The 21,842-nt window shown below is 49.9% G+C and overlaps 1 protein-coding gene across 2 annotated transcripts in view; it reads left to right on the forward strand.

Annotated features, from left to right (window-relative positions):
• The window catches only part of ASH1L (ASH1 like histone lysine methyltransferase), a 54,647-nt gene extending 33,820 nt beyond the window's left edge, over window positions 1–20,827 (forward strand). For both annotated transcript variants that reach the window (XM_054397034.1, XM_054397035.1), the window contains exons 11-28: window positions 559–765; window positions 1,898–2,044; window positions 3,196–3,304; window positions 4,040–4,201; window positions 4,415–4,509; window positions 5,226–5,380; window positions 6,281–6,433; window positions 7,262–7,316; window positions 7,438–7,570; window positions 8,818–9,066; window positions 10,708–10,794; window positions 11,697–11,787; window positions 12,831–12,969; window positions 13,619–13,791; window positions 15,495–15,661; window positions 16,969–17,009; window positions 18,745–19,046; window positions 20,466–20,827. In XM_054397034.1, coding sequence (XP_054253009.1) covers window positions 559–765; window positions 1,898–2,044; window positions 3,196–3,304; window positions 4,040–4,201; window positions 4,415–4,509; window positions 5,226–5,380; window positions 6,281–6,433; window positions 7,262–7,316; window positions 7,438–7,570; window positions 8,818–9,066; window positions 10,708–10,794; window positions 11,697–11,787; window positions 12,831–12,969; window positions 13,619–13,791; window positions 15,495–15,661; window positions 16,969–17,009; window positions 18,745–19,046; window positions 20,466–20,557 — 2,557 coding nt within the window. In that variant the 3' untranslated portion in view covers window positions 20,558–20,827. The remainder of the gene's footprint in view (window positions 1–558; window positions 766–1,897; window positions 2,045–3,195; window positions 3,305–4,039; window positions 4,202–4,414; window positions 4,510–5,225; window positions 5,381–6,280; window positions 6,434–7,261; window positions 7,317–7,437; window positions 7,571–8,817; window positions 9,067–10,707; window positions 10,795–11,696; window positions 11,788–12,830; window positions 12,970–13,618; window positions 13,792–15,494; window positions 15,662–16,968; window positions 17,010–18,744; window positions 19,047–20,465) is intronic.
• Window positions 20,828–21,842: the final 1,015 nt, after the last annotated feature.

The following is a 21,842-nucleotide window of genomic DNA, read 5'->3' on the forward strand; positions in this document are numbered from 1 at the left end:
CTCTTTCTGGAGGGGAAGGAACCCATTAAAAACTCCATTTTTGCTCCTTGAGTAGCAGTGGGAGCCAGGCTGTGACTCTTGGTATGAGTTAAACCTTGAAAACAAGAAGCTCTTGACTAACTTAACCAGAAATAATTTATCTACCATCACTAGATGCATTACCATCAACTGTCTTCAGAAGAGGGTTGTGCTGGATACCACCACAGCTATTCCTGGGACTGTCACAAAGCAGCATTGTTAAAGAGCATGCAGGGTGACCCTGCTCCTTGTATGCTCCCTTCCCTCTTTCTGGAGGGAAAGGAACCCATTAAAAACTCCATTTTTGCTCCTTGAGTAGCAGTGGGAGCCAGGCTGTGACTCTTGGTGTGAATTAGACCTTGAAACCAAGAAGCTTTTTAATTCTTGAATACCTTAGCAGAAGAATTGCTGTGTTTATGGGGGTGGGGGTGGTTTCATTTTCTCCTTACACAACAGATCTAAAAAAAAAAAATCCTTTCACCTTCCCTTTAACTTCTGGTTATTTGTTTGTTTGTTTTTATTATTTATTTATTCTTTTAGGATGATCTTTGCTGAGTGTTCCCCAAACACCTGCCCTTGTGGTGACCAATGCTGCAACCAACGGATCCAGAGGCATGAATGGGTGCAGTGCCTGGAGAGGTTCCGGGCTGAGGAGAAAGGATGGGGGATTCGTACCAAGGAACCCCTGAAAGCAGGACAGTTTATCATTGAATATCTGGGAGAAGTTGTTAGTGAGCAAGAATTCAGGTAGAAATATTTTCTTTGCTGCTTTTTAGCCTGGAAGGCTTTTAAGAAATGCCTTTAGCGTCTCTCATTGCTGGGAACTCCTTAGCTAGAAACCAAGAGAAGGATGAGGAGGGGACCAGGAATGCTTTTCACAGCCACCAGAACTGTAGAGCTACAGAATCTCCTGGTTGGAAAAGGCTTTAAGATCATTGAGTCCAACCATCAGCCAACATCTCCAGTATCTACCTACAGGAAGGATGGAGAGAGACTGTTTGCAAAGGCTTGCAGGGACAGGACCAGGGGCAATGGCTTCAAAGTGGAGAAGAGGAGATTTAGATTGGATATCAGGAAAAAGTTCTTTACTATGAGGGTGATAGAACACTGGAACAGGTTGCCCAGGGAGGTGGTGGAAGCCTCATCCCTGGAGGTTTTTAAGGCCAGGCTGGATGTGGCCCTGAGCAACCTGATCTAGTGTGAGGTGTCCCTGCTCGAGGCAGGAGGGTTGGAACTGGCTGAGCCTTGAGGTCCCTTCCAGCCTTGACAATTGTATGATTCTAACTGCAGAGCATCACAGGGTACTGGAGGTCGGGGGGACAGACTTGCTCCTCTTAGAGCTCCATCAGAAGCCAAACTCAGTCTTCTCCTGCAGACACAACTGCTACCACCACTGACTTCTGTGCTTCTGCTCTCTTGTTCAAAAGGGCTGTAATCCATGGATGTAATCCCAAGAATTGCATCCAGCCCCCAGCCAATGAGAGGAGGGAGCTGGTGGTTGGCCACATGCAGAGATAGACACCAAAGAATGTCTGCTTGCATTTTCTCTTCCACACACAGGTTATCAGCATGAAATGTGTACAAATACCCTGCAGAACCCAAAAGGGAGCATTCCAGAGGAGTCCCATTTCTAAATTCTCTAACCCAAGCTCTGTCAGTGGCCTTATAAAAATAGGTACAATCATGGTTTTCCTCCATCCCTAGGTGTCAGGGTTCTGTAAACTATCAAAGATTTATCATTTGCCTTTTTTTGTTTCTTTTTCCCTTTCATAACCCTCTCTCAGAATCCTTGCAACGCTTTATTTACTGTCACTCCCTCTTTGTTTTTGCCAGCATCAGCAGGGCAGTCACAACTAACTTCCCTGTGTTGCTCCCTTAGGAACAGGATGATTGAGCAGTACCACAACCACAGTGACCATTACTGCCTGAACCTGGACAGTGGGATGGTGATAGACAGCTACAGGATGGGCAACGAGGCACGCTTCATCAACCACAGCTGCAACCCCAACTGTGAGATGCAGAAGTGGTAAGAAGATGATATTCTGGGTGCTGGAAGGATTTTAGGCCAGTAAGTGATAGATCAATAGGCCAGTGAGTGGTAGATGAATAGAGCAGTGAGTGGTAGATCAATAGAGCAGTGAGTGGTAGATCAATAGGCCAGTGAGTGGTAGATCAATAGGCCAGTGAGTGGTAGATCAATAAAGCAGTGAGAGATAGATCAGTAGGCCAGTGACTGATAGAATCATAGAATGGTTTGGATTGGAAGGAACCTCCAAAGGTCATCCAGTCCAACCCCCCTGCAGTGATCAGTAGACCAGTGAGTGATAGATCAGTAGGCCAGTGACTGATAGATCAATAGGCCAGTGACTGATAAATCACTGATAAATCAGTAGGCCAGTGAGTGATAGATCAATAGAGCAGTCAGTGATAGATCAGTACACCAGTGCCTGATAGATCAATACACCAGTGCCTGATAGATCAATACCCCAGTGCCTGATAAGTCACCAGAGCATCTGTGATGATCAGAGGGCTGGAGCCACCTCTGCTCTGAGGGCAGACTGAAAGAGTTGGGGTTGCTCAGGCTGGAGAAGAGAAGGCTCTGAGGAGACCTTACTGTGGCCTTCCAGTATCTGAAGGGGGCTACAAGAAAGCTGGGGAGGGACTTTTGAGGGTGTCAGGGAGTGACAGGACTGGAGGGAATGGAGCAAAACTAGAAATGGGGAGATTCAGATTGGACATTAGGAAGAAGTTCTTCCCCATGAGGATGGTGAGACACAGGTTGCTCAGGGAGGTGGTGGAAGCCTCATCCCTGGAGGTTTTGAAGGCCAGGCTGGATATGGTTCTGAGCAACCTGATCCTGTGTGAGGTGTCCCTGCCATGGCAGGGGGGTTGGAACTGGCTGAGCCTTGAGGTCCCTTCCAGCCCTGACAATTCTGTGGTTGTATTTGGAGCAGGCAAGCAGGGGGTAGCCAGATTCCAGCACACCCAGAGCTGTGTCAGCTCTGCGCTAGCGAAAGATAGCCAGGGCCAGCCTAGTGACTAACTGAGAGTGAAGCAGCAGAAGGTCCTGATAGGAATTGGCTCTGTGGGCAGGAGAGCAGAGCAGATTCTCATTCCCAGGGAGTTGCAGTGGATCTTTTGAATTCTTTGGGAGTGTTTGGTTGTATTTCCCTGCAGGTCTGTGAACGGAGTGTACCGCATCGGGCTGTACGCGCTGAAGGACATGCCTGCTGGCACCGAGCTCACCTATGACTACAACTTTCATTCCTTTAACGTTGAAAAGCAGGTAAGGACCAGTGCAGGACACTCACAAAACTCACTGAGGGCCAAGAGTTGTATAAAGTTGAAGATCTGTTCATAAAACTTGTGGTGTATTTGCCAGAGCAGGCTCTTGATAGTCAGAGAATCGTAGAATGGGTTGGGTTGGAAGGGACCTTAAAGATCAGCCAGTTCCAACCCCCTGCCAGGATACCTCCTTCTAGCCCAAGTTGCTCCAGGCCTTTAAACACCTCCAGGGAGGGGACATCCACAACCTCCTTGGGCAACCTGTTCCAGGCTCTCCCTACCCTCACTCTCAAGAATTTTTTCCTAATCTACAGTCTCAGTCTCCCCTACTCCCAGCTCAAAGCCATTGTCCTTTGTCATAGCACTCCCAGCCCTTGTCCAAAGTCCCTCCCCAGCTCTTCTGGAGCCACTTCAGGTATTTGAAGGCAGCTCTAAGGTCTCCCTGGAGCCTTCTCTTCTCCAGGCTGAACAGCCCCAACTCTCCCAGCCTGTCCCCATAAGGGAGGTTCTCACCTTCTGATCATCTTCCTGGCCTCCTCTGGACCCACTCCAGCAGCTCCATGCCCTTATTGTGCTGGGGGCCCCAGAGCTGGACACAGCACTGCAGGTGGAGTCTCACCAGAGATCATCTAAATGTCTTGGAGGTTTATTTAAAATAATTTACCTTGTGTTATTTTTTCTCTCTGTGTGTTTGTTGGTTTGGGTTTTGTTTGTTTGTGTGTTTTTTTCCCCATAGCAACTCTGCAAATGTGGTTTTGACAAATGCAGAGGAATAATTGGGGGCAAAAGTCAGCGAGTGAATGGACTTCCAAGCAAAAACAATCAGCCAGTGGGCAGCCACCGACGGCCTGGAAGGTCAAAAGAGAAAAGGAAGTCAAAGCACAAACTAAAGAAGAGAGTAAGTAGGAAAGAGCTTTTTTTTGGGGTGGGGAGAGCAGGGGTACAGGTTAACAGGAAATCAAGATTGTGCCATCAAACCCTCCCTTCCCCCCACAAAAAAAGTGTATTTGTGTATTTCAACCTTCAGAAAAGCACTGTAGAGAAATAGAGCAGGTCTCAGAAGCTTGCACTACTCTGCTGAGCTCTTGTCTATCAGTGATGTGTTTTCCAGAGGGGCCACATCCCAGAGGAAGGCAGTGAAAGTGTGAATGCACCAACAAGACTGACCCCACAGCTCCAGATGAAGCCCATGTCCAACAGAGAGAGGTAAAGGAATGATGGCACTGGGATTGCCCTCAGAAAAGGAGGCTTGTGAGAATGCTGATTTTTTTTTTCTTTTCCTAGAAGGGCATCACTAAATCATAGAATTGTCAGGATTGGAAGGGACCTCAAAGATCAGCCAGTTCCAACCCCCCTGCCATGGCAGGGACACCTCACACTGGATCAGGTTGCCCAGAGCCACATCCAGCCTGGCCTTAAAAACTTCCAGGGATGAGGCTTCTACCACCTCCCTGGGCATCCTGTGCCAGTGTCTCACCACCCTCATGGGGAAGAACTTCTTCCTAATGTCTAATCTAAATCTCCCCTCCTCTAGCTTGGATTCATTCCCTCCAGTCATTGACACCCTAAAAAGTCCCTCCCAAGCTTTCTTGTAGCACCTTTCAGATACTTGGAAGGCCACAGTAAGGTCTCCTGGGAGCCTTCTCTTCTCCAAACTGAACAACCCCAACTCTCTCATCCTGTCCCCATAGCAGAGGAGCTCCAGCCCTCTGCTCATCCTCACGGCCCTTCTCTGGACACCTTCCAGAGTCATACCTGAGTGAGCAGCACTTAGCTCTGCACTACCAGCTAGGGTGGACCTCCTGAGAAGAGAAGGAGGTGTACAGAGGTGCACCTCTGAATACCTGCCTTGTTCTCCACGTTAAGGAATGGATGTTAGAGCGAGAAGGTGACTCTGGAATGCTTTTCCCACCCCCCTGCAGGAATTTCGTGCTCAAGCACCACGTGTTCCTGGTACGGAACTGGGAGAAGATCCGACAGAAGCAAGAGGAAGTGAAGCACAGCGACAGCCTCCACAGCTCCTCGCTCTACAGCCGCTGGAACGGCATCTGCCGGGACGATGGCAACATCAAATCTGGTGAGGCCACCAGGGGTCCCTCAGCTTGCTGCTGGGAGAGCCTCTGTGACATTGGAGGGCCAACAAGGTCAGGTGTTGAGCGCTGCACTTGGGCCACAACCACCCCACACAGCCTTAAAGGCTTGGGGCAGAGTGGCTGCAGAGAGAAGGACCTGGCAGGGAGCTTGATTGGGTGGTGGAAGCTCCATCCCTGGATGTTTTTAAGGTCAGGCTGGATGTGACTCTGAGCAACCTGGTCTAGTGGGAGGTGTCCCTGCTCATGGCAGGGGGGTTGGAACTGGATGATCTTTGAGATTCCTTCTAACCCTGGCAGTTCTGTATTTCTATGATTCTGTGATTGATGAACGTTAAGGTTGGAGAAGCCCTCTGAGATCAAGTCCAACCATCTCCCCAACACCTCCACAGCCATGAAATGCTTGGCTAAACAGCTTAACCATTTAGATGAGCTGTAAGTGGTGAGAGCTGACTGAGGAATAACAAAACGAAGCCTTTTACTGGTATCCTAGAATCATGAAGGTTGGAGAAGCCCTCTGAGATCAAGTCCTACCTTCTCCCCAACACCTCTATCACCATGAAATACTTTGCTAAGCAGCTTAACTATTTAAATGAGGTGTAAATGGTGTGAGCTGACTGGGGAAGATGAAAATGAAGCCTTTTACTGGTATCCTAGAATCATTAAGGTTGGAGAAACCCTCTGAGATCCAGTCCAACCTTCTCCTCAACACCTCCATGACCACCAGCCCATGCTCCAAAGTGCCACATCCGCTCCTTTTATAGTAGCTTAGAAAAGAGGAAGTTTAATAATTGGTGCTGAGTTACTGGATCAAAAACCTGTGCTGTAATTTGCTCTTGAATTTCTTGTTTAAAGCTAATTCTTTTGGATGTTTTGCCCTCTTTCAGATGTCTTCATGACCCAGTTCTCAGCCCTCCAGACCTCCCGCTCGGTCCGGACGCGGCGCTTGGCTGCAGCCGAGGAGAACATCGAAGTGGCTCGAGCTGCCCGCCTGGCACAGATCTTCAAGGAAATATGTGACAGCATCATATCCTATAAAGGTGAAGGTGACACTCCCAAAAATACCTCCATGGAGATTTTTGCCAGCTTCTGGAACAATGAGCTCTTGGAATAGAAAATACTAGGGGAAAAAAAAAAAACAACAAAGTAGTTTATTTCAGGATGTTAAATAACCTCCCTCCCCCCCTGCTGCTTTTCCTCCTGCTGCCAGTAATCACTTTGCTTTATCTTCAGCTCATTCCTCTGCCAGCAGAACCTGCAAATGTTGCTGTCCTTTTAAATTGGTGTTTCAGTTGTTGAGCAAACGTGGTACAATGAGCAAAACTGCAAGGAAAGCTTCCTCCATTCTCATCCATGCAGTCCAGCTACGGCAACCAGCCCAAGGAGGTGCAAGGGCATTTCACTTCCCTGTGCCTCAGATAGCAGAGGAGCCCTTTTTTAACCTCCATGGAATGTTGTTTATACTTATCAGAGAATCACCCAGGTTGGAAGAGACCTCTAAAGGTCATCCAGTCCAACCCCCCTGCGGTGAGCAAGGACATCCTAAACTAAATCAGGTTGCCCAGAGCCCTGTCAAGCCTCACCTTGAATATCTGCATGGATGGGTCCTCAACCACCTCTCTGGGAAACTTGTTCCAGTGCCATCCTCATTGTAAAGAACTTTTTCCTAACATCCCATCTAAATCCCTTCTCTCATTTCAAACCATTGTCCCTAGTCCTACCACTGCAGGCCTTCAGAAACCTTCTCCATCCTTCTTGCAGGCCCCCTTCAGGTACTGGAAGGTGGCAATTAGGTCTCCCCAGAGCCTTCTCTTTTCCAGGCTTTTTTGTTCAAGTAAATGTTGCTGAACTGTGTCTTCTTATTACAGATTCTTCCAGGCAGGCTCTTGCAGCTCCCCTCCTGAACCTACCCCCAAAGAAAAAGTAAGTTTTTGCTTCTGAGAGCAGATCCTGCTTCTGAGAGCAGCCTCTGCTTCCCTGCACTGGGTTTGCCTAGCTTGGAGTTGCCAGCGGAAGTGACTTTTGGTGGACCTTCTCCTTTCAGAAATGCAGACTATTATGAAAAGATCTCTGACCCGTTGGACCTGGCCACAATTGAGAAGCAAATCCTGACTGGCTATTATAAAACTGTGGAAGCTTTTGACGGGGATATGCTGAAGGTCTTCCGCAACGCAGAGGTGAGGCTCTCTGGATGTACTGCATGGACAAGGGGAGGTTGTTCTTGGTTTAATGCTCCTGCTGACCTGCAGTGATGAAAGTGATTGTGGATGCCTCCACTGTGGAGGTGTTCAAGGCCAGGTTGGATGAGGCCTTGGGCAACCAAGTCTAGGTGTTCATAACTACATACAACAGTACAAAGCATACAAAATACACAAAAATCCATAGTCTGGCTTTAACACAGAACCCCATTAAGACAAAGCTTCACACAAACCTCCTTTTAAACTAAATAAATGTTTTTGGATGACTCTTTAAAACTCAAGCAGTGTGACCCTTGTTTCTACCATGGCTCGCTCTGGAGTGCCAAATTCATTTGACCCACTAGCCAACCTTCTCCTGTGGCTGTGGCTATGAATAAAACATTTTCTTACGTATTTTTTTACCCACTCATGAGGCCAACCAACCTGGTTCTTCAACCGGGCCAATCAAACCCAAGCCTTCATGCACCTCCCTACCAAGCCTCTCTATATCCCAGTACCAAACCAATGTGACACAGCAAAAATTCAGCTTGGCATCTCCAGGCCCCAATTAGGCCACTCCAGACCCCAGTTAGTCCACACCAGATCCCAATTAGGCTACTCCAGGCCTAACTGGCAGCATTGCCAAGGCTGACACCAAGCCTCACTCCCTTGCAAGTGGTAACAGCCTGTGAGTCCTTCCCAGGAGGAGAGAGGGAAGGGAAAAGGGAAGAAAACTGATTTTGCAGCCAGTTTTATAGGGATGCAGGACTTACGGGAATGAAATACAAAAGATTGCACTTTTCCAGTCCACCTCCTGAATCTTTCTAGCCTCTGGGGGGTCTGTTACTTTGTGGTTCTTAAAGGCACCTGTCCTCTAAACTGCCACACTCAGGAAGCAGATGGACAGGTGCCCAGGGAGGTGGTTGAGTCACCAAGCCTGGATGTGTTTTTAAAGGTGGTTTGGATGTGGTGCTTGGGGATATGGTTTAGGGGGTGACCTTTGTAGAGTGTAGGGTTCTGGGTTGGACTTGGTGGTCCCGAGGATCTTTTCCAACCCGACTGCTCCTGCGATACACTTGGCAGTGCAGCTTTAGTGAAGACACCTCGGAGGGTGCCTGCAGGCAGGAGAAATGCCCCATAAGAATGGAACCTGTGGAGAATTAAAAAAATTGGGAAAAAATAAATTTAAAGATAATTAAAAAAAAAAAAAAAAAAGAATAATTTGGGTTTGTTTCTTTGGATTCAAGAAATACTACGGCAGAAAATCTCCGACCGGGCGCGACGTCTGCCGGCTGCGCAAGGCCTACTACAGCGCTCGGCACGAGGCCTCTGCCCAGATCGATGAGATCGTGGGGGAGACAGCCAGCGAGGCTGACAGCAGTGAGACCTCGGTCTGTGAGAAGGAGAACGGCCACGAGAAGGATGAGGATGTGATCCGCTGCATTTGTGGCCTTTACAAAGACGAAGGACTCATGATCCAGTGTGAAAAGTGCATGGTGAGGGCGTGGGGAGCGTCTGAACAGTGCTTGGGGCTCTTTTTCTCTTCTCTGCCCCTCGGCAGCCTTCCCTGCCCCTCAGCAGCCTTCCCTGCCCCTCAGCAGCACCCACTGCCCCTCAGCAGCACCCACTGCCCCTCAGCAGCACCCACTGCCCCTCAGCAGCACCCACTGCCCTTCAGCAGCATGATGATCCTTGAGATCCCTTCCAACCCTAACAATCTAGATTCTATGATTCACTGCCCCTCGGCAGCCTTCCCTGCCCCTCGGCAGCCTTCCCTGCCCCTCGGCAGCCTTCCCTGCCCCTCGGCAGCCTTCCCTGCCCCTCGGCAGCCTTCCCTGCCCCTCGGCAGCCTTCCCTGCCCCTTGGCAGCATCCACTGCCCCTCGGCAGCATCCACTGCCCCTCAGCAGCATGATGATCCTTGAGATCCCTTCCAACCCTAACAATCTAGATTCTATGATTCACTGCCCCTCAGCAGCACCCACTGCCCCTCGGCAACATCCACTGCTCCTCTGCAGCAATCACTGCCCCTCAGCAGCATCCACTGCCCCTCGGCAGCATCCACTGCCCCTCGGCAGCAATCACTGCCCCTCGGCAGCATCCACTGCCCCTCGGCAGCATCCACTGCCCCTCGGCAGCATCCACTGCCCCTCGGCAGCAATCACTGCCCCTCGGCAGCCTTCCCTGCCCCTCGGCAGCCTTCCCTGCCCCTCGGCAGCATCCACTGCCCCTCAGCAGCATGATGATCCTTGAGATCCCTTCCAACCCTAACAATCTAGATTCTATGATTCACTGCCCCTCGGCAGCACCCACTGCCCCTCGGCAACATCCACTGCTCCTCTGCAGCAATCACTGCCCCTCAGCAGCATCCACTGCCCCTCGGCAACATCCACTGCCCCTCGGCAACATCCACTGCCCCTCGGCAGCATCCACTGCCCCTCAGCAGCATGATGATCCTTGAGATCCCTTCCAACCCTAACAATCTAGATTCTATGATTCACTGCCCCTCAGCAGCACCCACTGTCCCTCAGCAGCACCCATTGCCCCTCAGCATCCACTGCCCTTCAGCAGCATGATGATCCTTGAGATCCCTTCCAACCCTAACAATTCTAGATTTTATGATTCGCTGTCCCTCAGCAGCCTCCATTGCCCCTCAGCAGCCTCCACTGCCCCTCAGCAGCACCCACTGCCCCTCAGCAGCACCCACTGCCCCTCAGCAGCACCCACTGCCCCTCAGCAGCATCCACTGCCCCTCAGCAGCATGATGACCCTTGAGATCCCTTCCAACCCTAACAATTCTAGATTCTATGATTCACTGCCCCTCAGCAGCCTCCACTGCCCCTTCAGACCTAAATTTCCTCTCCAAAAGACTGGAAAGATTGTGTTCCACAGAGGAAATGCAACTTGCATTCCTGTAGAAAGTAGCTGGCAGTTCTCAGCAGCTGCCAGCAGAACCAACTCCAGCAGTTCTGGGCTCTTCCACAAGCAGTTGCATGAGGATCTTGTCTGTCATCTGCCATAGTGTGGATTAGTTCAAATAAGTTCATTTCTTGTTTCCTGGCTGTCCTTAATGGTGTTTTTATTTGTGATTAACTCCCATCCCAGGCATTTCTGACAGGGATCTCTCTGTTTTTCTAGGTCTGGCAGCACTGTGACTGCATGGGGGTGAATTCTGATGTTGAACACTACTTGTGTGAGCAGTGTGAACCTCGATCTGTGAACAGGGTAAACAAAAGTCTCCTCTTCATTATAAACTAAAGCAGCTCCTGCTTGGATAGTTTTGAGACTGGCAAAGCCAGGTTGGGATTCTCACTTTACTGAGTAGCTTTTTTGGCTTAGATTCAATCACACTCTGTCAGCTCTTCCAGCAAGAGCAGTGTGCTCCTGTGGCCAAGAAGGTCAATGCCATCCTGGGGTGGATTAGAAGGGCTGTGGTTAGTAGGTTGAGAGAGGTTCTCCTCCCCCTCTACTCTGCCCTGGTGAGGCTGCATCTGGAGTATTGTGTCCAGTTCTGGGCCCCTCAGTTCAGGAAGGACTTCAGAAAACTGCTTGAAAGTGTCTAGTGCAGAGCCACAGAAATGATTAGGGGAGTGGAAGATCTTCCTTACGAGGAGAGCCTGAGGGAGCTGAGGGCTCTGTAGCTTGGAGAGGAGGAGCCTGAGAAGTGACTTCGTTCATGTTGATAAAGATGTGCAGGCTGAGTGCCAAGGGGATGGAGCCAGCCTCTGCTTGGTGATGCCCAATGACAGCACAAGGGGCAATGGTGGAAGTTGAGGCATAGGAAGTTCCATGGAAACATGAGGAAAAAATTTTCCCTGTGAGGGCAACAGAGCCCTGGAACAGGTTGGCCAGGGTGGTGTGGAGTCTCCCTCCCTGGAGATAACTCAAAACCTGCCTGGATGCATTCCTGTGTGATCTGCTCTAGGTGATCCTGCTCTGGCAGAGGGATTGGACTGGAGGATCTTTTGAGGTCTCTTCCAGCCCCTAACATTCTGTGATTTTTCTCTGTCCACTTCTACAGATTTCCAGAGGGCTCTCAGCTCCATTTTGCACTTAATTATGGTGGGCACCTCAGAAACTCCTTCCCTTTTTCTCTTTTTCTTTTTTTTCTTTTTTTTCATTCCCAGGAGGTTCCAATGATTCCTCGTCCTCACTACGCCCAGCCTGGCTGTGTGTATTACATCTGCTTGCTGCGGGATGATCTGCTGCTGCGCCAAGGTAGGTGCCAGCTGGTGGCTGTGCTGCCACTGCCATCAGATAAGAGATTTCTGACATCACCCTCTTGGGAACACCTGAGGCTTTTGTGCCAGTAGAAACCTTGCCTGTATGGGAATGACCTGCAGGAGGAGTTCTCACAGGCTGCTTGGTGAAGAAACATCAATTAACTTTAGCATGGATGGGAGTCTCCTCCTGGGCAGAGAAGGAAGCTGCTGAGCCTGCTTCTGGTGGTGGTTTAGAAGCAAAGGCAAAGAAGGGCATTAGATCCTCAGTGTTTTGGTGTGGGATGGTTGATAAATCATCAAACTCACTGCCTGCTTGTTCCCTAAACAACCTTTCTGCTTCGGAGCCCAGAGTCTTTCAGAGGCAGCTACGCAGCCACAAAATTCAGTTCCCTGCTGATGATTTTTTGTTGTTTTATCCTTCAGACACATCCAAGGTTAGAAAGAACCCTAAATAGTTACTAAGAGAACTGCTGTTGAAGGAGTCCAACCAGTTGAGATGTTTACTAGAGGGGAATGGGAGAGTCTTTGGAAAGTCCAGGATTAAAATAAAGTCCAAGGGCAGGGAATTCTTCATCCTCCTGCAGCATTCCAGACTTTGCATTCAGTCTTCCTTTCTCATTGCTGCTCTTCATTCTCCATCCTGTCTGGAGTTCAGCTGTTTGCTCCTGGGGTTTGCTGGGCTCCTTGCTTTCTAGGGCTGTATGGGGTTTGGTCTGCTGGACTCATGCAAAGGCCTGCAGTGATAGGATGAGGGGCAATGACCTCAAACTAGAGAAGAACAGATTTAGATTGGATGTTAGGAGCAAGTTCTGCACCATGAGGGTGGCAGAGCAGTGCAACAGGTTGCTCAGGGAGGTGGTTGAGGCCCCATCCATGCAGATACTGAAGGGTGAGGCTCAGCAGGGCTCTGGGCAACCTGATCTAGTGGAGGTTGTCCCTGCTGACTGCAGAGGGGTTTGGACTGGATGAGCTTTGGAGGTCCCTTCCAGCCCAGAGCATTCTGTGATTCACAAGGGTGTGTTGTGTGCCTCCTGGCAGGTGACTGCGTTTACCTGATGCGAGACAGCCGCAGAACCCCAGACGGCCACCCCGTCCGTCAGTCCTACCGGCTGCTGTCCCACATCAACAGGGACAAGTTGGACATCTTCCGCATCGAGAAGCTCTGGAAAAACGAGAAGTAGGTCCCAGGGCTTTTGCTTGGCCTTTTGAGACGGTCCTGGAATATCACATCCAGTTTTGGGCTCCCCAGTTCAGGAGGGACAGGGATCTGCTGGAGAGAGTCCAAGGGAGGGCTACAAGGATCATGAAGGGACTGGAGCACTGCCTGCTGAGGAGAGGCTGAGAGCCCTGGGGGTGGTTAGTCTGGAGAGGAGAAGACTGAGAGGGGATCTAAGAAATGTCTATCAATATCTGAGGGCTGAGTGTCAGGAAGGAAGGGACAGGGACAGCCTCTGCTTGCTTCCCCCCTGTGACAGAACGAGGGGCAATGGATGGAAACTACAGGACAGGAAGTTGCACCTCAACATGAGGAAGAACTTCTTTACTATAAGGGTCCCAGAGCCCTGGAGCAGGCTGCCCAGAGAGGTTGTGGAGTCTCCTTCTCTGGAGACTCTCCAGCCCCCTCTGGATGTGTTCCTGTGTGACCTGCACTGGATTCTATGCTCCTGCTCTGGCAGGCGGTTTGGACTCGAAGATCTCCAGAGGTCCTTCTCAACTCCTAACACCCTGTGATCTGTGATCCTCATAGAGTCTTGTTCTAGCTCAGAAATGCAGGGCTGAGCAGGTGGAGGGCCAGGCCTTGATGCTTTCCCACTTGTCACACTCAGGGAGGAGCGCTTCGCCTTCGGCCACCACTACTTCCGTCCGCACGAGACTCACCACTCCCCGTCCCGCAAGTTCTACCACAACGAACTCTTCCGTGTCCCTCTCTATGAGATCATCCCCTTGGAGGCCGTGGTGGGCACCTGCTGTGTTCTTGACCTCTACACCTACTGCAAAGGTAAAGGAACTTCCTGGAAGGAGACCTAAAACACAACTCAGCCTGCTGGGAATGTGGGAGATCAGCTGAAATAGTTCCTGCCGGTGCAAAGGGCTCAGGGCAGCAGAGCTGAGTGGAGCCTCAGCAAGTTTGCTGATGATACACAACTGGAGGGGGAGGTGGCTGACAACCCCATCAGGCTGTGCTGCCATCCTTGAGATCTGGACAGGCTGAGAGCTGGGGGAAGGCAAACCTCATGAAGGTCAGTAAGGACAAGTGCAGGGTCCTGCATCTGGGGAGGAGTAACAGCAGGCACCAGGACAGGCTAGGAGTTGCCCTGCTGGAGAGCAGCTCCACAGAGAAAGGCTTTGGAGTCCTGGTGGACTGCAAGTTCTGCATGGGACAGCAATGTGCCCTTGTGGGCAAGAGAGCCAATGGGATCCTGGGGTGCTGAGGTGGCCAGCAGGTCTAAGGAAGTTCTTCCTCCCCTCTGCTCTGCCCTGCTGAGACCACACCTGGAATACTGTGTCCAGTTTTGGGCTCCCCAGTTCAAGAGGGACAGAGACCTGCTGGAGAGAGTCCAAGGGAGAACCACGAGGATGATTAGGGGACCTGAGCTTCTCCCCTATAAGAGAGACTGAGAGCCCTGTGGCTGTTTAGTCTGGAGAAGAGAAGGCTGAGAGGGGATCTGATTCAATGTGATCAGTGTCTGAGGAGTGGGGGGAAAGGGGAGGGGGCCAAGCTCTTTTTGGTGGTGCACAGCAATAAGACAAGGACCAGTGGATACATACTTGAACACAGAAGGTTTCATCTCAACATGAGGAGAAATTTCTTTACAGTGAGGGTGAGGGAGCCCTGGAGCAGGCTTCCCAGAGAGGTTGTGGATTCTTCTTCTCTGGAGACTTTCAAAACCCACCTGGATGCATTCCTGTGCAGACTATACCTGGGTGATGCTGCTTTTCAGGAGGGAGTGAGGAGGTGTGGACTTGAGTATCTCTGGAGGTCCCTTCCAACCTCTAACATTCTGTGATTCTGTGGTTGAAGAGGGCCTCAAGCTGCAACAGGGTAGGTTTAGACTGGGCATTAGGAAAAGAGTGGTCAGGCATTGGAATGTGCTGCCCTGGGAGTTGGTTGAGTCATTGACCCTGGATGTGTTCAAAGGTAGTTTAGATGTGGTGTTTGGGGTATGGTTCAGGGGTGAAGTTTGTAGAGCAGGGTTCTCAGTTGGACTTGATGATCACAGAAACACAGAATGTTAGGGGTTGGAAGGGACCTTAAAAGATCATCCAGTCCAATCCTCCTGCCAGAGCAGGATCACCTAGAGCTGATCACACAGGAACACATCCAGGCAGGTTTTGAATATCTCCAGAGGAGGAGACTCCACAACCCCCCTGGGCAGCCTGCTCCAATGGCCTTCTCCAGCCTGAATGTTTCTGTGATTCTGTGAAGAGACAGCAGCAGCAGGGTGTGGGATTGCTGTGGGCAGGGAGGAGGAAGTGCTAGCAGTGGTTAATAGCTCTGTAAAGGTTTGGGTGCTGAGCCTGCAATGTGCCCACTGTGGGGACCCAGAAGGGAGGCAGGACGCTTGCCCAGCCCGCTGCCAGCTCTGGCAGGCCCTGCTTCTCCAACACTCTGTGGGGCTTGGTTTTGATGCCTCCTGGGTGTCCTGTTGAATCTGGTGAACATTTTTTTTCTGTCCTCTGTGCTTGGCTTTGAACCTGCAGGGAGGCCAAAAGGTGTGAAGGAGCAGGATGTGTACATCTGTGATTACCGGCTGGACAAATCAGCTCATCTCTTCTACAAGATCCACCGCAACCGCTACCCTGTCTGCACCAAGCCCTATGCCTTTGACCACTTCCCCAAGAAGCTCACCCCCAAGAGAGACTTCTCAGTAAGTGCTGCTGCTCTTGGCTTCGTTAGTTTCCACCTGGACACATCTTAGAGTCATAGAATTGTCACAGGGTTGGAAGGGACCTCAAGGCTCAGCCAGTTCCAACCCCCCCGCCGTGGGCAGGGACACCTCACACTGGAGCAGGTTTGCTCACAGCCACTTCCAGCCTGGCTGCAAAAACCCTCCAGGGATGAGGCTTCCACCACATCCCTGGGCAACCTGTGCCAGTCTCTCACCACCCTCATGGGGAAGAACTTCTTCCTAACATCCAATCTGAATCTCCCCACTTCTAGTTTTGCTCCATTCCCCCTACTCCTGTCACTACCTCACACCATTAAAAGTCTCTCCCCAGTTTTCTGGAAGGCTACAATAAGGTCTTTTCAGAGCCTTCTCCTCTCCAGACTGAAGAGCCCTAACTCTCTGTCAGCCACAGGAGAAAAGCCTCTGGCTCTCTGAGTGAAGCTCAGGACAGCAAGGGAAGCTGACACAGAACCATCCAGAGTCTGGGTGAAAAGTTGGCTGGAATAAAAGCTCAGAAAGAAAAATTGGCAGTAGACAGAATAAGCAATTCAAAGGCAAACAGATGTTGACCAAATGGGGATGTGTGAGTTTACAGATTGTGGGTTCTGACTAAAATCTAGAGGCTGATTTCATTGAGGCCCCTCCTGAGGGAAGGAAAGCTTAAAACTCACTTTTTGGTCACAATTCTGCAACTGTAAAATATTTTTTTTTAATGTTTTCATGGAATCACAGAAAGGTTTGGGTTGGAAGGGACTTTAAAGATCATCCAGATCCAACTCCCCCTTGCCATGGGCAAGGACACCTCCTACTAGCCCAGGTTGCTCAAGGCCTCATCCAGCCTGGCCTTGAACACCTCCAGGGAGGGGGCAGCCACAGCTCTCTGGAGCATCACAGTGCAGTCTGGCTGTGCCAGCCTGGCTGTGCCAACCTGGCTGTGGAGGGCTTTCTCTCCTCTATGTCTTAAATAGCTTAAAAATTGGTTTTCAGCAGTCCAAGGCAGCAAAAACATGAAGCAGAGATTCCCTTGACAGCCTTCATCTCAGTGTCTTTTCATTTCATTGTCCCCTCTTTGCTTCATGAAGCAGCAGCTCTTCACTGTGCTCCTGTGCAGCTCTCAGAGCACAGCACTGCCACATCTGGCAAATCTTTTGCAAAGTGAGCTTCCTGGAAGCTGAATTTTTTGTAGTGAGTTTAGAGACTCTGGAATCTAAAACACAGCAAAGAGAGCAGCACTGTGAGTTTTTAGTTGGTCTTAACCAGAATCTTTGTTCTTGTTGTTGTTACAGCCTCATTATGTGCCAGACAACTACAAGAGAAATGGAGGCAGGTGAGTCTTGAGAGTGTTTGTTTGTTGTGTCCACTTTTTGTTCCTACCCAGGTGCCCTGGATGCTGTGGAAATAATAAGTTTAAGTTATTTAAATCCTCTAAACTTTCAAAGAGATAAAAAGAGAGCAAGGGAAGAGGGAGAGAATCCAGCAGCAGTCTTGGTAATTGCTTACTGATGTGCATAAGGAAGAGGAAAGAAAAGGCTCACAGGATGTTAGGGGTTGGAAGGGACCTCTGGAGATCTTCGAGTCCAGAGCAGGACCATAGAATCCAGTGCAGGTCACACAGGAACACATCCAGAGGGGACTTGAAAGTCTCCAGAGAAGGAGACTCCATAACCTCTCTGGGCAGCCTGTTCCAGTGCTTTGTGACCCTCACAGTAGAGAAGTTCTTCCTCATGTTGAGGTGGAACCTCCTGTGCTGTAGTTTCCATGAGTCATCAAAGGCCTTCCTGACCCCCAACCCTCTGATATTTATAAACATTTCTTAGATCCCCTCTGAGTCTTCTCCTCTCCACACTAACCACCCCCAGGGCTCTCAGCCTTTCCTCACAGGGCAGTACCTTCATCATCCTTGTTGCCCTCCCTTGGACTCTTTCCAGCAGATCCCTGTCCCTCCTGAACTGGGAAGCCCAGAACTGGATGCAGTGTTGCAGGTGTGGCCTCACCAGGGCAGAGTACAGGAGGAGAACCTCCCTGGATCTGCTGGCCACACTGTTCCTAATGCACCCCAGGACCCCATTGGCCTTCTTGGCCACGAGGGCACATTGCTGTCTCATGGAGACCTTCTTCTCCACCAGGACTCCCAGGTCGTCCTCCACTGGGCTGCTCTCCAGCAGATCACCTCCCAAAAGCAGCTGAATGTGGGAGATGCAGAACCCAGAATAAGAGCAGAGCAGGAAAGGGCCTCCCTGGCACACTGCCCACCTCTGTATGTGCCAGGAGCCCAGGCCAGAGCACTCTCAGGTCTATTGGAGACTTTCAATGTAGCCATCAAGAGCTATGAGTGTTGCAGAAAAGCATCAGGAAGTGCTGAGCTCAGCTGACTTGGGAGATAAAAATCTTTTATAGACTCCCAGAACTGTCAGGCTTGGAAGGGACCTCAAGGATCATCCAATTCCAACCCCCCTGCCGTGGGCAGGGACACCTCCCACTGGATCAGGTTGCTCAGAACCTTAGTTATGACTTCACAAATCAAAACTAAAGAATCAGTTTGGTTTTAGGAGACTGCATCTGACAGTCTGGAACAGGTGGCCCAGGGAGGTGGTGGAGGCCCCATCCCTGGAGACATTCAAAGCTTGCTGTGGCCCCAGGCTGTAGTTGAAAGGTGTCCCTGCTGACTGCAGGAGGCTTGGACAAAGATCCCCTTGGAGGGTCCCTTCCAGCCCAGGGCATTCTGTGATTCTAAAAGTGTTGTGGACAGGCTGCAGCCAGCAGTCAGCCACTCACTGCCTGCCTCCCCCACACACAGCAGGGGAAGGAAGAGCAATGATGACCGTGGAGGGTCCCCAAGGATTCTGTGATCATGCAGATGAGGTCACAGGAAGGTAGCCTCCCATAGAGAGGAGCTGGTGGGTCAGGACAGGTGTTGTGTTCACTCAAGTGACCCCACAAGGCCCCCAACCTCCTGAGGAGGCCTTGACTTACTGTAATTGGCCCTGCAGGTGCATCTGAAACGTGATGATGCTGAAACCCTTTGTGGTTTGGTTTGTTTGTTTGTTTGTTTTCCCTGCTAGATCATCCTGGAAAACAGATCGCTCAAAACCGCAGCTGAAAGACTTAAACCAAGAAGAGGATCCTCTTCCACTTATGGAGGAGGTGTTAGGAAACCCAGATCAAGCCTCAAGTGAGATGCCCAACCTAGAGGAGGCAGACAAAGAGGCAGCCTCTGGTGAGAGCTGTGAGACTGAGAAAAAGGTGGAAGAAAGCACTTCGGAGCCACGGCAGCTGTGCACTCCAGAGGAGAGGAGGCACCTGCAGAGGGAGAGGCTCAACCAGATCCTGCTGAACCTCTTGGAGAAGATCCCAGGGAAAAATGGTGAGGTTTGCTGCCCTGCTGGCACTGTGGCATTGCTTCTTCAGGCTTGGGGAGGGGGTCCCTTTGCTGCAGGGGGTGGTGGTAGAATAAATGGCTTCGTCTGAAGGGATTGCTGGTGAGGGTGGGGAGATGTTGGAATGGGTTGGCCAGGGAGGTTGGGGATGCTCCCTCCCTGGAGATGCTCAAGGGCAGGTTGGATGAGGCCTTGAGCAGCCTGGGCTGCTGGGAGGTTGAAGCCCATGGCAGGGGGCTTGGAACCAGATGATCTTCAAGGTCTCTTGTGCTGTTCTGAGTGCCTTGGGTTGGTAGGAGGTATCCCTGCCCATGGCAGGGGGTTGGAACTGGATGATCTTGAAGGTCCCTTCCAACCCAACCCATTCTCTGGTTAATAATTAGTTTTCTTTACAGCAATAACAATTTTCCCTCAATCCAAAGGCAATTTCTCGTGGCTGACACTTGCCTCTCCTAAAATGTTTTTAAGTAACCACAAAAGCTTCCTGAGGACAAATCCTTTCCCCCATCCTTCTGTGCTTACACCTGAGAAACCTAACAGAGGTGCAAAGAAAGACTGAGGAGAACTGGGAAACAAGGAGGAGAATATAGGAACAAGTTCTGCACCATGAGGAACACTGGAACAGGTTGCCCAGGGAGGTGGTTGGAGATCCCTGGAGATACTCAGGGTGAGGCTTGACAGGGCTCTGGGCAACCTGATCTAGTCCCTGCTGACTGCAGGGGGGTTGGACTGGATGAGCTTTGGAGGTCCCTTCCAACCCCAAACCATTATATGAAAGTCTCTTTTGACTTTTAATGAGCTTTTCATTGGGTTCTGAAGAACTTCATAGAATCCCAGAATTGTCAGGGCTGGAAGGGACCGGACCTCAAGGATCATCTAGTTCCAACCTCCCTGCCAAGGGCAGGGACACCTCACTCTAGATCAGGTTGCTCAGAGCCACATCCAGCCTGGCTGCAAAAACCTCCAGGGATGAGGCTTCTACCACCAACCTGGGCAACCTCTGCCCATGTCTCACCACCCCTCCAGGGATGAGGCTTCTACCACCTCCCTGGGCAACCTGTGCCAGTCTCTCACCACCCCTCCAGGGACGAGGCTTCCACCACCTCCCTGGGCAACCTGTGCCAGTGTCTCACCACCCTTATGCTGAAGAACTTCTTCCTAATACCTCATCTAAATCTGTCCTCCTCTAGCTTGGATCCATCCCCCCTGGTCCTGTCACTACCTCCCACTCTAAAAAGTCCCTTCCCAGCTTTCCTGTAGCCCCCCTCAGATACTGGAAAGCCACAATAAGGTCTCCTGGGAGCCTGGTCCTCTCCAGACTGAACTCCTGTAGGAGCTGAAGAGGGGAGCAGGAAAGCTGTGACTTTTCTCACCTTCTGTTACCAAAAGCCTGTGGTCTGTTGCAGCCATCGATGTCACTTACTTGCTGGAGGAAGGATCAGGAAGAAAACTGAGGCGCCGCACTCTGACCATCCCGGAGAGCAGCTTCAGGAAGTGACAGCGGGAAGGGGGGAAAGAAGCTGTGTCTGGAGTCTGCTTACAGGGGTCTGCTTGAGGGGCTGAGAGCAGGAACCCAACTTCCTCTGCACCAGCCAAGGAGAAGAAAGAGGGGCAGCAGCAAACTGACAAATGACAAACAGTTAGCACTTAGGCGTGGGGCTGGCAGGCAGGGGGGGGTCCCAGCCCTGCCCTGCTCCGCGGTGCTCTGTGGTGTGTGTGTTGTTGGGCCGTGCCTTGTATCGATGTTAGGTACTGAGAGAACCTCGTGGGTATTGTCCAGGATGGTCACATTTAATTTATATATTTTCTTTTTTTTTTTTTAATTATTTTTCCTTTTTTTTTTTTTTTTTATTTTTTTTGGGTTGTGATTCCCACTCAGAGGGGAAAAAAAAAAAAAAAAAAAGAAAAAACATTTTAAAACAAACAAACAAACAAAAAAAAAACCCACCACAAAAAAAGGGTGGGGGAGGTAAGAGAAGGATGAGAACTTCCCTAACTCTGCTGAGAACATTCCCCCCCCCACGTTCACCTGGGATGGTAGAAGAGAACTGTTGGCACCACCACGGCCCCAAGGCCGCCCAGAGAGTCAAATCCCAGCTGGGGAAGAAAGGTGAAGGCCTAAGCGGTTTCAAAAGTTCCAAGGCTGCCCTAAAGTTGTGGCCTCTTGATTTGCACAAGTTCCAAGAAGAGAGAAACTTAAACCCCCAGGGGAGGGGGGTGTGGAGAGAAAAAAAAAAAGAAAAGAAAAAAAAAAAAAAAAGGTAAAAAAGGTTCCTGGTGGAACAGCGCAGGTCTGTGCCAAGGAGAAACTTCCAAAGTCTCCTTGGAGCAAAAAGCAGAACACAGGAACCTGGCTGGTTTTGAGGCACTTGGTTGTGCAGGGGGAGCTGAGGGGGCAGGGTCTGATTGGAATTCTTTTTTTTTTTTTTTTTCTATTTTAAATTTTTATTTTACTGCATTTTTTAATTTTTTTATTTTACTTTATTTTGGTTTATTTTATTTCATTTTATTTCATTTTACTTTATTTTACTTTATTTTATTTATTTTACTTTATTTTGGTTTATTTTATTTTCTTTTATTTCATTTTACTTTATATTTTAATTTTATTTTACTTTTTTATTTTTACTTTATTTTGGTTTATTTTGTTTTTATTTTACTTTATTTTCATTTTATTTTACTTTATTATTTTTTACTTTTTTGGTTTATTTTATTTTTATTTTTTTATTTCTACTTTATTTTGGTTTATTTTGTTTTTATTTTACTTTATTTTCATTTTATTTTAC

This window comes from Indicator indicator, chromosome 40 (genome assembly GCF_027791375.1).
Source record: "Indicator indicator isolate 239-I01 chromosome 40, UM_Iind_1.1, whole genome shotgun sequence".
NCBI lineage: Eukaryota > Metazoa > Chordata > Aves > Piciformes > Indicatoridae > Indicator > Indicator indicator.